This window comes from Nanorana parkeri, unplaced genomic scaffold, assembly GCF_000935625.1.
Source record: "Nanorana parkeri isolate BGI_ZX_2015 unplaced genomic scaffold, ASM93562v1 scaffold21, whole genome shotgun sequence".
Classification (NCBI taxonomy): domain Eukaryota; kingdom Metazoa; phylum Chordata; class Amphibia; order Anura; family Dicroglossidae; genus Nanorana; species Nanorana parkeri.
In genome coordinates, this window is record NW_017306289.1 from 1,884,077 (window position 1) to 1,897,699 (window position 13,623).

The following is a 13,623-nucleotide window of genomic DNA, read 5'->3' on the forward strand; positions in this document are numbered from 1 at the left end:
CAAAAAAGCAGCAGGGAACGAGCTGCCACTCCTTGCAGGTTGATGATGCGTTCCTCACACTCTCACAGCAACATACAGCCACAGCACAGATTCCTGTTCAGCCCCCAGATGACGTCACTGGCCCCGCCTCCTCCTTGCTCAATGTCGGCACCGAGCTGTTGCTTCAAGGCTTGTGCATGTACTGAGCAATGAGGTCAGAGCGGAGGGGCTGGCTGTGTCACCGGCTAGCACTGACAGCTGTGCCCCAACGTCCCTCATACGAGGGGAGGGCTCATCATCCCTGACATCCACACTCATCTCAGTTCAAAGCATGGCTTTTATTGACGGCTGCCTCATTCCTGCATACACAGCTCATTCATAAAAAGTCACAGACAGTTATATTTCATGAGAAAAGTACAACCCTCAAAAATAAAGATCCTTATCCTTCTATAAAGTGGTGGGTTCAGCCCCTCCAGCTGGCAAAATGGCTGCATTTGATTGGATACAAGCACTATTGGGGAACATTTTAACAGCGGGCTCCTTCAATTTTGTAATGGAAGGATGGGAGACAAGGCCACCCACCTATGGCCAGTTCATCAAGAACCAGCTCTAAGTTGGGTTTACACGGTTAGAAATTCGACCAAAGAAACAACATCGAATTCAGAATGTTCGTTCGACTTCCCGAGCGTTGATGTGGTCAAAGCGATGATTGATTTCGACCGCAGGGAGGAAAAAATTCAAAGGAGCATGTAGGAAAAATGTTTCTCCATTGAACGAAATTCAAACAGTGAATGTGGTTTTCGTTCAGGAAACGCCATTCGTTCCAAAATCGAATGTTAAATGAAAAGGAAAATTAAGCACAATTTCGAATGACAATTGCTAAGCCTCTGATGATATTGCCGAATGTCACCACAGGAACGTTCATACAAAAATCTACCCTTGTGCACACTTGTGAATGGGGCCAATTGGGTGAGTGGGGAATTGCTCTGTGAGACTCATGTGAACTGCTGCAGGTGGGAATCACTGTACAAGGCAATGACAGCTGCCAGTGCCCGCAGCCATTCATATGTAATTAGACATCTTGCCTGCAGACAATCACTCCTGGACACAAACAGTGTGTTCCATGGTTCTCGCCTTTAGGTAATTACAACATGTCCAATTACATGCAAATGGCTGTGGGTGCAGTCAGCTGTCGTTGCTTTGTATAACCACTCCGCTCCTCAGGCAGGGGCTCCTCATATTGAGGCAGCCTGAGGAGGTAGCCTCAGGCGGCATCTCATAGGGAGGGGGCAGCAGCATGGCCGACTAACAGCACACCCAGGGCCGGTGCTAGACAATTTTGTTCCCCAGGCAAGAGCAGCACGCGGCCCCATTCTCCTGCCATGTAGCTTCTGCAGGCAACAGGTGGATGAAATTTAATTTGAAATAGACAATAGCAGACTGGCTAATACAACCCCACCTACTGAGCAGAGGAGCGGACCTGAGAGAGAAAGTTGTCGCTCAGTTCCGCTCCTCTTCTTAGTGGGCAGGTGCAATAGCCAGCCAATTGGCTTGTGCAATATGAAATAGATGGGGGCGGCGTGAGTGGTTAAGGCTTCGCCCTAGGCGGCTGCCTAGTTTGCTAGTGGTAGCACCGGCCCTGAGCACACCCCCTTCCCCTGGCTGCCTTGTTCCGCCTTGCTGACATTTCAGAACACTGCTCCCCCCTTCTTCTGGCCGCCGCAGACAAAAAGTAAGGTAGGAACGGCCCAGTCTGCAGGTGGATGCATAGTGGGAAATGCTGTACAATGCAATTGCAGCACATTCGATTACATGCAAAAAGCTGCAGGCGCTGTCAGTTGTCATTGCTTTGTATAGCACTTCCTGCCCACAGCTGTTTGCATGAATCTCAAGGAGCAACTGGTGAGACTCATCCAATCGCAAGTGTGACTTTTCTGGGGAGAATTGTTCTTTAGTCTATGATATCATGATATGAACTGGGAGGACTCCTTAAGATAACAGAGTTATGAATCTCTAACATAATAGACAGATTTTCTTTGCAATTATCGAACATGCAACAAAGTGCTTTCAATTGTATTTATAACAGACCAAAAGGGAGCAAAGAAGAAAAGATCATTGTTAGTTATGTACTTTCTATGGAAAGGCAGATTTGTCACCACTCATTCTTACTGAAACATCTGCTTTTCTGTTGCCTTTCTAAAGGTGCCCATGCACTGTACGATTCTCGTACGAGAATCGCGGGGAATCCCAACAGTGTATGGGCACCTTAAGCCTCCTCTGTGTCCCCTCTGCAAATGAGCAAGACTGAGTGTAAAGGTGCCCATACACCTTACGACCATCGCAAGACTTTTGTCTTGCGATGGTCGTATGCTTTTTGAAAGCTCGTACGATCTGCCCACCTTGGACGGGCAGATCGAGCACCTTTAAACCTGTCCTATACATGTTCCAGGGCACAGTGAAGCTAATCGCATCCATCTCCTTCACCCATTAGTGACCAGGCTAATTTGTGCCTTTTTTAACTCCTGAAATTACAGCAATTACAATGTGGAATCTGATGGGTTTGTTCATCTTCATTGCTCCATTTACTGTGCCCATGGCTATTAGTAGCAACCTGTTAACAGGAAATGTGAGCCTAGTGTGAATATTCATGTGAACTCTTCTGTAATCATACTGTACTCTTATGAGAGTCTGTAGAGACCATTCACAGTACAGTGTGGACCGCTGTGACATTACACACCAATAAGACTTGGTAAAACCACTGATTTTATGTTGCTAACTATTTGATAATGGCATAAGTATCTTAGGGTACATTCAGACTTAGGTGTTTTTAATGGCTAAGTTTACCTTTCTGCCCATGTTACACCCATCTCCCATCTTTTTACATTCAGTACGGCAGTGAGTGTGAGGTAGCCACAGAGCCACGTCCACAGGATCTGTGAATAGGGAAACCAGCATGGCAGAGGAACTTGTAATTCTCAATAAAATACAACTGCAGTGACATCACCATACTTGTAATCCATTCATTCTCCCGTGCGTGTTACTGAATGTTCATACCAGGGACGGGAGGGAGAATCTGCACCCATGATCCACTGATAGTGGTTACAATGCTTCAGTGGCTCCAAAGTGACAAAATAATATACACATATTTTTCTTTTATGAAGAAATGTGCTTCCGCTATTTTTTTTTTTTTAAAGGTAGACTTTACTTTTAAAATGCCTTTTTTTAAGCATCATTCATTATATTATGTCATAATATATAGAGATATATTATATCATTCATACATGCTTTAATTAGGCACCATTCTCCTGAACAGGAAACATTTGCCCACTTCCTGTTACACAGCACATATAAAACATGCATCTACACACTCACGTATTTTGTAAAGCAGAGGTGTGAATTCATTCTTTAGGCTGGCTGCTCATCTATGGGTTAGAATTGTATGCTGTAAAACACTTACTATAATGCAGTCATATGGAGCCATTTATTTTACACAAATTAGCATTATGTGCGTTTCAACTTTCCCGTGAAGCATCAGTACGTTGGAAAAATTGGTGTCATGTTTTATGTGCAGGTGGTGTGTAGGCAGCCCATAACGCTGCATGGTATCAAGCATGCTGTATTGTACTACAGCAAAACAGATGTGTGGTAGGGCCAAAAAGTTTATCTACAGCCAGAAAGGTTGTTTCCACTGTGGCAGCCCAAAAAACCATCTCTAAAGCTGGCCATACACCTATAGATTATCTGCAGATTTTCTGTGGTCAGATGGAAAAAGTGCAACTGATTCCTCTATCTGCTCTAAACTGTGTGGATGAAGGAATCTCCCGCTGGGCCAAGCTTCAGTATCTTGCTAGTCGGTCCCGCTGAACCATGCCTGCCTCCAACCATTATTATCGTTCGATTAATTTCACAATTCAAATAATTTTGCTGTATAAAAGATGGGGACGTTTTAAAAAAAGAAGTAAAGCAAAACTTTGTTTTTACTTTCATTTGGGTACTTGTGTGACCCAAAGTCATCATATAGTGAAGAAGCCATGAGCTGAGAGTTAAGTGGTCACTCAGATCTCAGTATACAGTATAGTGCCAGCCTGTGACAGCTGCAGTGTGCCATGCTGGCTCTAAGTATTGGGACGAGTATATTTTACTCTACTTTTTAAAAAAATTGCCCTGCCCAAGGTGTCAAACAGGCAAGGTGCAAGTTTTGTGCAGGGGTCCCCTAACACTGTAACATTGTTTTATGGGTTCCCTCAGGGTAAACAATTTAAGATATTGCTGTACAAGAGAGTTAGTTGAAACAACCAAGGTTACTGATGAAAAAAATATTTGCCCAATAAAAGGTTAGTAAAATGTTCTGTAGTGTTTAATAGCTCATGATTTAAAGTGGAATTCCAAGAATTTAAAAAAATTGACCCTTTGAGTGGGGCTAACCACATTTTGCAAGGGTTAACTGCTCATTATGGTCTAGGGCCGGGGTAGGCAACCTTGGCTCTCCAGCTGTACTGAAACTACAAATCCCATAAGGCATTGCAAGCCACAGGCAGGGCTCCGAGGCAGAAGCATGATGGGATTTGTAGTTTCAGCACAGCTGAAGAGCCAAGGTTGCCTACCCCTGGTCTATATATATATATACATACATACATACATACATACAGGGCTTGAAAAATCCACTTGTCCGCTGTGACGAGAGGACGGTGGAGCCCGACGAGCAGCTTTACATTCAAGCGATCACTTGTATTAGCCGCTGTCACTGCCAAGATCCGCTGTGACCTATGCAGCCGGGGCGGCACGGCTCTGTGACAGGAGATCAAAATGACATAAGTATACGATCTCCCTTTGATCTCCTCTCAGTCCCCGAATGCAGGAAGTGATGTATATTACCTCACTTCCCGCATTCAGTGTCACTCTGCAGCTACGGAAGCTGATGAAGCAGATATCGGCTTCATCCGCTTCTCTGGGGGGTCCCTAGGTCTCCATAAAGAGGACGTGTCATGTAAATTGGGTATTCCATAGGGGGCTTCTTAGCCCCCCATGTAATAGCAATAAAGTTGTGTGTAAAAAAAATAAACATTTTTTTTTAAAAAGCAATAAAAAAAAATAAAGCATACAATTAAATAAGAAAACAATTTTCTTTAAGTCCCCGCCCCCCCCATTTTTTTTTTTACGGTACTTTTTTTTCATTATATAGTACAATAAAATAACACCGCCCCCCCAACAACAGTGGTGATTATATACCTCCAAAATAAAGCTCTATCTGTCCCCAAATTTTTTTTACATAAATTGCAAGGCCATAGTCCGGTCATGCGGACTGGTGACATCCCCTAACACTTTTCAAGCCCTGTGTGTATATATACAGGTGAAACTCGAATAATTAGAATATCGTGCAAAAGTAATTGCAGTAAGTGCTGCAAAAGGGGGCCCAAACCAAGTACTGAGTACATATGCATGCTTGTACTTTTCTGAGGTCCGATATTGTTCTATGTACAATCCTTGTTTTATTGATTGCATGTAATAATCTACTTTTTTGATGCGCACATTTTTAAAAATAGCAAGTGTTTTTAAATAGAAAAAAACAAAAACCTTCTTGCTAAAACGAAAGCAGAATAGAAAACATCAACTACTTCCATCTGCAAGAACACAGAACTGGTCTCCTAGGACTTGTGCAGCCTTCACAGAACTGCTCAACATCAACCCTCAACATCCACTGCCAGGCCCACAGTGGACTTTCAGGGCTGATGTTGACCAGTTCTGTGAAGGCTGAACAAGTCCTAGGAGATCCAATTTAAGGGGGTGAAGGATTTACAGGAGCACAGGTCATACTACAATCTGGGTGTACAATCTCAACTACATTTACCAAAACTATGTAATAGGAGGACAACATGCAGTCCAGCCAATTTACATCCAGCCACACAGGCCCTTATATTACATAGATGTTGGTAGCTCCAATCAGATTATATAGTGTATGATCAGCTTAAAAGGAGAAGTATGAGATGAGTGCTTTTCACTCACCTCATAGTTCTAGCCGACCTGTGACAATGAGACTGTCACAGGTCGGCTCAGTAGATCGGGAGGTGAGCGAACATATACCAACGTTCGCTCACCTCTCGATCCTGTCACGGCTCTCTACCGTGACGGGGGAGGGGCTGGATTCCCCCATACCCGCTCCGATCCACCACCGCTGACTGGCGGAACGGACGGGGGAGGGGGCGGGTACAGCTGGCTCTGCCTCTAGATAGGCAGAGTCAGCTGTCACTCACGCAGCTGGGCGGATCTCTACATCGCTGTCGGGATCCGATCTGGCGTCTCAGTATACCGCGAGCTGTAGCTCACGATATACTGAGCTTTGGGTGACGGGAGGACGCTAGTTTGTGTCCTCCCGTTACCCTAAGGAGAACTATGGGGGAAAGCCTTAACCCCATAGTTTTCTAAGCCATACAAACATATTTTAAATTGGCATATTCCTATTGAATGTCACTAGTGGGATATGGTTTGCAGTGTTATCCTTTTATGCATTCTGCAGTATTATCTACTACACTAGATATTGCATGTTACCTGGTAAAGTAAATACAGTATATGTATCCTGAGGTGTACCAAATAAAACTAGAGACTGCAACATACACAAGTTAAAATATTTAATATATTAGCCCCTGAGACATCTCAAAGATACACATTAGATGTTTAATGCAAACAAAAAATCCTAAACTATTTATTTTATTAACAATATTTAAACAATGCAAAGTTTCATTTTGTCATCACTGTGTGGATTTTATTGAGAACAGAAGAGCTTTTACACACACAAAAAAAAGAAGCACATCACTGTATAGTGCCCCCTGGTGGACACACAGAGTTCATGATCCCAGTATGTAGTACAGTGCAGCTGTTTATCAGACAAATGCATCTTCCACACTTCAGTAACCTTTCTTTCCACGAAAGCGTGCTCTGTTGTCCAGCTGAAAATAAAAACATAAAAATCATTATTTCAGGAGTGTAAAAGGAGATTTGCAAAGATGAAAAAAAAGAAGCAAAATTGTAACTTGTAAAATGATCAGTGTTGAACATTAATGCTTCAGTAGTTCCATTTCTAGCACAGTTTAATGCCAGTACATGTAGGTATTTAATGAAGAACTCCAGAAATAAAAAACAACCCTCCCCCCAAAAAAAAACAACTTACTCCGTTCCAGCTGTGGAATGTCCCTCGGCGTCCTCACGTCTAATGCAAGTAAATGGGCCTGCATTAAACAATATGATGGCAGCGTCCTTAGCCCAGGGAGAGACTGAGGAACAGGTTAGTAGATCTACTTTATTTGACTCCGCTAGATAAAAGGAGCACTTAACCCTTGCCATGTGGGGGTAGACACACTACAAGGGTAAGTTGTTTTTTTTTTTTTTAATTCCGAGAGTTCTTCAATCCTATATAGAGGATTGAGCACAGCAAGCGGATCACTTGCAGAAAACGAAAATCACTTGCTGCAAATAAAAAGAAACTATACCAAGATGATAGCAGCAGCAGCCATGATCTTGGTTAACTATTTCAGGTCCAGGATGTATATGTTACGTACAGCAGTCCTGAAGTAGTTAAACCACACCAGTGCATGTTTTCTGAGTGTTTGAATGAACATTCAAGTTAAATTAAAGAAGAAAAAATAAAGAGTGTCATGGGCACTCAGAAATCGGTTTCCCCCACTGTGTGGGAGTGGAGCAATTTGCAACAGATTCATGGAAATGTCACTATGGTGTATATCAGGGGTCTCAAACCTCCAGGCCCTCCAGCTGTGGTGAAACTACAAATCCCATGATGCATCTCTTTGGGAGTCATGTCTGTGGCTGTGAGAATCTTGCAATGCCACATGGGATTTGTAGTTTCACCACAGCTGGAGGGCCCGAGGTTTGAGACCCCTGGTGTATATGAATCTGTTGCAGAAAGTGTGGCAAATGCTTTATCGAATCACCCCGATTATTTGCTACCATTCATTCCAGAGGGATTTCTTACCATGCACTGCTGCAGAAAAAAAATAGTTTAGACATGTTTTTCCTGCATTGTATTGAAGCAAACTAATCTGCACAGACTTTACAGATCTATTCCATTCTTAGTGGTCACTGGGAGGAATTAAAGCTCCCTATGCCAAATTATAAAGCAGATCTATCTGCCCCCCTTTGCAGTTTGTGTTTCACAGTGAAATAGAAACTGTTGTGGGTTCCGCATCTGATTAACGCAGGGATTGTGTCAGTTTTCAATACAAAAAACTGACGTAAATCACCACACTGGACCTGGTTTACAGGATGTAAAGTCCGCAGGAAACCTGGGAGACAGCGCAAATGCTTCTCTACATATCAGAGTCTGCATATAGAGCAGAGGGAGCAAGTAGCTCCAGCTCTCCTGCGCGCTATGTCTTTAGAAAACAGAACAGATCGTTCCTTATTAACAAAGAAGCTTGGGCCCCTTTGCTCTGTTTTATCTGTTTAGAAGAGTGCCACAGGCTCTACGTCTGTGCCAAACTTTGTTACCTCCCACGCTTTGTTAACCTTTGGTAAAAGACATGCGTTAAACTGCAGACAAATGTTTATTGAAGCCCAACAACAGTGTTCCCTATGGGCCCACCGACACTGATTTGCTTCAAATACACTCAATGAAACACAAGTTACCGCAATGAAGGTTCTGCCATTTGTTTTGAATGCCACTTCAACATGAATACATTGCACCCACACTGTGGCCTACCAAAAACCATTTCTATAGGCCCTTTGTGTAGACCTGAATAGGATTTCAGATGCCTCTACTAAACATGGCAAAACAACCAAGTACAAGGATACACTTTAGAAGTGCTGCCACTAGGGGTCCATGAACACAGTGGGTGCAATGGTCACTCCAGATCTTGTTCAGGGGCAGCTTTGATGGTCCCCAGAATACCATGCACAAAAATTGCCAAAAAACAAAAAAGCACCAAATCCAGCTGCTATACACATTTGCAAAAATCATCTTTAACCACTTCAGGACCCACATGTGACACCCCCTTCTTTTCAGGCCATTTTTCAGCCTTTCGTGTTGAGATAGGTTGACTGAGAATTACTTGGTCATACAACACTGTACCCAACTACAAGGCATTCTCTGGATGGACAAGGTGGAGAGGAGGAGGGTATGACATCACAATCTCTTGCAGTGAATTGCTGCATGTCAAAATCCCTCTTTAGTTGGTAACAGATGTCATCTAAAATGTCTCCCTTTATTCTTTAGTCATTAGGCTTCCCAGAAAGTGAAATATGTATGAGATACACTATATTGACAAAAGTATTGGGACACCTGCCTTTACACGCACATGAACTGTAATGGCATCCCAGTCTTAGTACATAAGGTTCAATATTGAGTTGGCCCATCCTTTGCCGCTATAACTGCTTCAACTCTTCTGGGAAAGCGTCCACAAGGTTTAGGAGTGTGTCTATGGGAATGTTTGACCATTTGTAAGGTCAGGCACTGATGTTGGACGAGAAGGCCTGGCTCGCAGTCTCCGCTCTAATTCATCCCAAAGATGTTCTATCGGGTTGAGGTCAGGACTCTGTGCAGGCCAGACAAGTTCCTCCACCCCAAACTCGCTCATCCATGTCTTTATGGACCTTGCTTTGTGCACTGGTGCACAGTCATGTTGGGACAGGAAGGGTCCATCCCCAAACTGTTCCCACAAAGTTGGGAGCATGAGATTGTCCAAAATGTCTTGCTATGCTGATGCCTTAAGAGTTCTCTTCATTGGAACTAAGGGGCCAAGCCCAACTCCTGAAAAACAACCCCACACCATAATCCCCCCTCCACCAAACGTTACACTTGGCACAATGCAGTCAGGCAAGTACCGTACTCCTGGCAACCGCCAAACCCAGACACGTCCATCGGATTGCCAGACAGAGAAGCGTGATACGTCACTCCAGAGAACATGTCTCCACTTCTCTAGAGTCCAGTGGCGGAGTGCTTTACACCACTGCATCTGACGCTTTGCATTGCACTGGGTGATGTAAGGCTTGGATGCAGCTGCTCGGCCATGGAAACCCATTCCATGAAGCTCTCTACGCACTGCTGTGCCAATCTGAAGGCCACACAAAGTTTGGAGGTCTGTAGCTATTGACTCTGCAGACAGTTGGCGACTTCTGCGCACTGTGTGCTTCAGCATGCGCTGACCCCGCTTTGTCATTTTACATGGCCTACCACTTGGTGGCTGAGTTGCTATTGTTCCCAGTTGCTTCCACTTTGTTATAATACCAATAACAGTTGACCGTGGAATCCTTGTGTCATCACGCTGTATACAAGTGTATAGACATGAGGATACTGAGGAACATTCCATCTGTGCAGCGGAGGAGGACACACGCTTCAGTGAGCAGCGAAGCAGGGAGTCGGTTCGGCAGTTCGGATGAGTATACCTTTTTTTTTTTTTTTAGCACCTAGCAGTTAACCCTGCAGTGCGGGGGTAGCCCCACTGCACAGGTTAATAAAGCTTTTCCCTGAAGTTCTTCTTCAAGGCTAAACTCTGGGATAAGCAAATATTGTCTAAATACAAGAAGCATGTAGATTCTTACTTGAATCTTTGTGTGTGTTGTGTATTTCCTTCAGACCCGTGCAGTAATTTAGCCATTTTGTGCAAGAGCTTCCTGTATTAGGACCGGTCACTGCTGCTCTTTCTTTGGGCAGGGTGACTGGTCTCGTATCTGCCCCGCCTATAGTTTTCTGCAGGTAGCATGTAGAGGGTGAAACCTGCACTCTGCAGCTCACTGATGTTGTCATTACTACTTTTACAATGTAATATCTGTGTTTGTAAAGACATTTGGTGCACACAAAGTGGATTTATATCCTTTGTGGCTATAGAGGAACATTTTTTCACCAACAGTTTTTGTGCCCAGAGTTCAGCTTGTTTATCTGCTTGATAAATGTCCCCCATTGGGTTCTTGTATGAGAGCAAGAAACTGGATGAAGTAGCCAAGGTTTTACGAAATATACTGCAGTACTTAAAACACATGAAATAGGACTCACAATTGATCTTTTACACTCAAAAAAGGTGACTTGCAGAGGTCTGCAGTGGCCTTCTTTTAGACATTGCCTTGGCGTCTTTCCCTCCTGCAAAAAAAAGACAGCAATCTTTAGGAAAATAAAATAGAACTTTCAATACATAAATACAAGTAAAGTCCTACTCTGGGCACAATCATTTTCAGTTTTAGAGCTACGAGTCCTGCTACTGCATACTTGCAGCAGTGATGCCAACGGGAAGCGCATGTAAGACCGATAGCAGCAATGGTGTTGTGTCTCTGCTCCCAACCATTCAGAAAACACAGCTGTCAGGCCACTGATGTCTATCATACATGCAGCGCCGATGTCTGGAGAGGGCTGGAAGTACAGCATGAGCTGGAAAATCCCTGCTTTTTGAAGAAATCAGCTCTTCACTTTCTGCAGAGATAAACATGTATTAAAAGAGGACTATAGCCAAACCTTTTTTTGGTGGGGGTGTTAGTTATCATTTGGGTCACAGGAGTTCATTTACTAATGACCCAAAGCCAGCATCTAGCGAGCTGCTATTTGCTGAGAGCCGGGTAAGATAGAAACAATATTGTCAGCTGCCTCTCTACAGCCAGAGCCAGCTGTCCCCGCCCCCTTCCAATGAGAACTGGAGGGGGATCCCTGCAGGGAGTGCTGAATGGCAGTCACTGTTCTCTGCAGGAAGAAGCCATGAGCTGCTAGTGTTCGCTCAGCTCTCGATCTATAGAGCCGACATGCCAGAGCTGCAGCGTCACACAGCAGCTCTAACTATGGGGAAGAGTGTACTTTGCTCTCCCAATGCGTGTCCTTTAATAGCTCTAAAACTATTACAATACTGGTGACCAGAATTGGACTGAATTCAGTAAAATATTACACCTACAATACTGTGCAAAAGGTTTGGGCATATCTGTAAAAAATAAGTCAAGGCAACTGGACTTGCTGTATTTGTCTGGAAGATGTTTCACTGGTCATCCGACCAGCTTTCTCTATTTAGAATGACTTGTACAAAAACTATCTGGGAATAAATATGGTGAATGTTGCTCCAATCCACATAATCTGATAGTTGCAACCAGGCGTTGAATGTATTTGCATAATTGGAGTCTTGGGCACTCACCTGTAAAGTAAGTATGCGGTGTCCACTGATTGCCTTTAACGTGGGAGTGAAGTGCTGACAGGCAGGCCTTTTATGACAAACGAGAGATTAAGTCTCTTCTGCCATACAAATCTTCTTCCTTCTTGTCAGCAATTTATTTTTTTTGTTTCTGTACGCTGAGCCTCACATGTGCAGCTCAGTAGGATTCTTACGGAGATGATGTAACTCTTATGTGCGGAAGTGAAAACATTGGGGCCTGGCCACCAAGCAGGCAACAATTCCAAACCTGGAAGATGGGGACGAAGATGGAAGTGCTGGCGAGGGAGAAGAGCACTGACATTGCTGCGCTGGAGGGGGATCAACTAACTTCTATAGCCCGGGCGAGTCTGCCATTAAGTGCTTATATGACATGCATACTAGCACATAGTGGCTATAAACTCCAGGGGGAATCTTTCTTCTCCCCCGCTTTACTTCCTCTTTAAAAAAGCATAAATTCTCTATGGTGCACTTGCAAAGTTAAGGGTTTTTCAGGCACATGGTCCATTACATGATGACAGAATTATAGCAAACAAGTGCTAATGATTAACAAGGTGTAGGTTAAATGCAATTATTAAATCAAATCACAAGAACTATGCTCCATAGTAATATTAGAACAAAGGACAGAGCATATCCACGAGCCTCAGCAGCATTTTAATAAGGTGTGGGCACCTTCCAATCTTGTATATGGACTCTGAAAACTTTTTTTTTTGTAGTCACAGGATATAGTGAGCTCACATGTGTCATCGGACCCGATTACTGCCCTGGTTCATTTTTGCTGCCCCTAACCATTGGTTTCTTGGACTGCCATGTGGTGTTCCCTCAACCTCCGTCTTCTTCTTTATCCTCTATACCTCTTTCTCTGTACTCCTATCAATCTCCTTAGGGAGCAACTAAGCAACCTCAAGTTATTAGGTTCTTTAACCAGCTTTATGCCAGCTGTAGGATACTAGGATGAGGAGACAGTCATACCATACCACACTGAACTGCATTTGACAATGGCTGCCCATACAGGGCAGGGCTGTGGTGTTACTTTCATACTTTCCTACTTCTGTGTTTTTGTATTTGACAGTTTTACACAATAGCAAGCCTGAGCACAGCAACAACACATAGGGCAATCTTGCAGCATCAACAAGGTTTCTCACAGGAAGAAAGAAGCAAGACAGGCATTTTCAGATGTGCTGTTTAAACTCTCCTGCAGAAGCACAAAGAAACAGGCAACACTGAGGACCGCAATTGCAGCCGTCAGCCAAGTAAACAGTGCAGCAGGTGAAAGACACATCTGGTTGACTTTACCTAGCAATCAGAAGATGTTGCGTGACTCCAGCATCCCAGACCTGGTAAAAACCAGTAGGACTTTGATACACCCATCTACAGTCAGGAGAAGTCTGGTGTACTTTAGAGTAGGGGATTTGGTCAGAATTAATAGTCTCCTTAATACTGACAAGTTCAGTCAGAAATGTATCCATCATGCAGTACCATATAAGGGGGGGGGGGGGGGGGTGACACCCTTAAA

At 43.8% G+C, this 13,623-nt stretch overlaps 1 protein-coding gene across 1 annotated transcript in view; it reads right to left on the reverse strand.

The window, feature by feature from the left end:
- Nucleotides 1-6,857: 6,857 nt before the first annotated feature.
- The window catches only part of LOC108792484 (cytochrome c oxidase assembly factor 5), a 9,889-nt gene continuing 3,123 nt past the window's right edge, over nucleotides 6,858-13,623 (reverse strand). The window contains exons 2-3 of the mRNA XM_018563279.1: nucleotides 10,979-11,062; nucleotides 6,858-6,923 (exon numbers count right to left, since the gene is read on the reverse strand). Of these exons, the coding sequence (XP_018418781.1) occupies nucleotides 6,882-6,923; nucleotides 10,979-11,062 (126 nt within the window). The 3' untranslated portion in view covers nucleotides 6,858-6,881. The remainder of the gene's footprint in view (nucleotides 6,924-10,978; nucleotides 11,063-13,623) is intronic.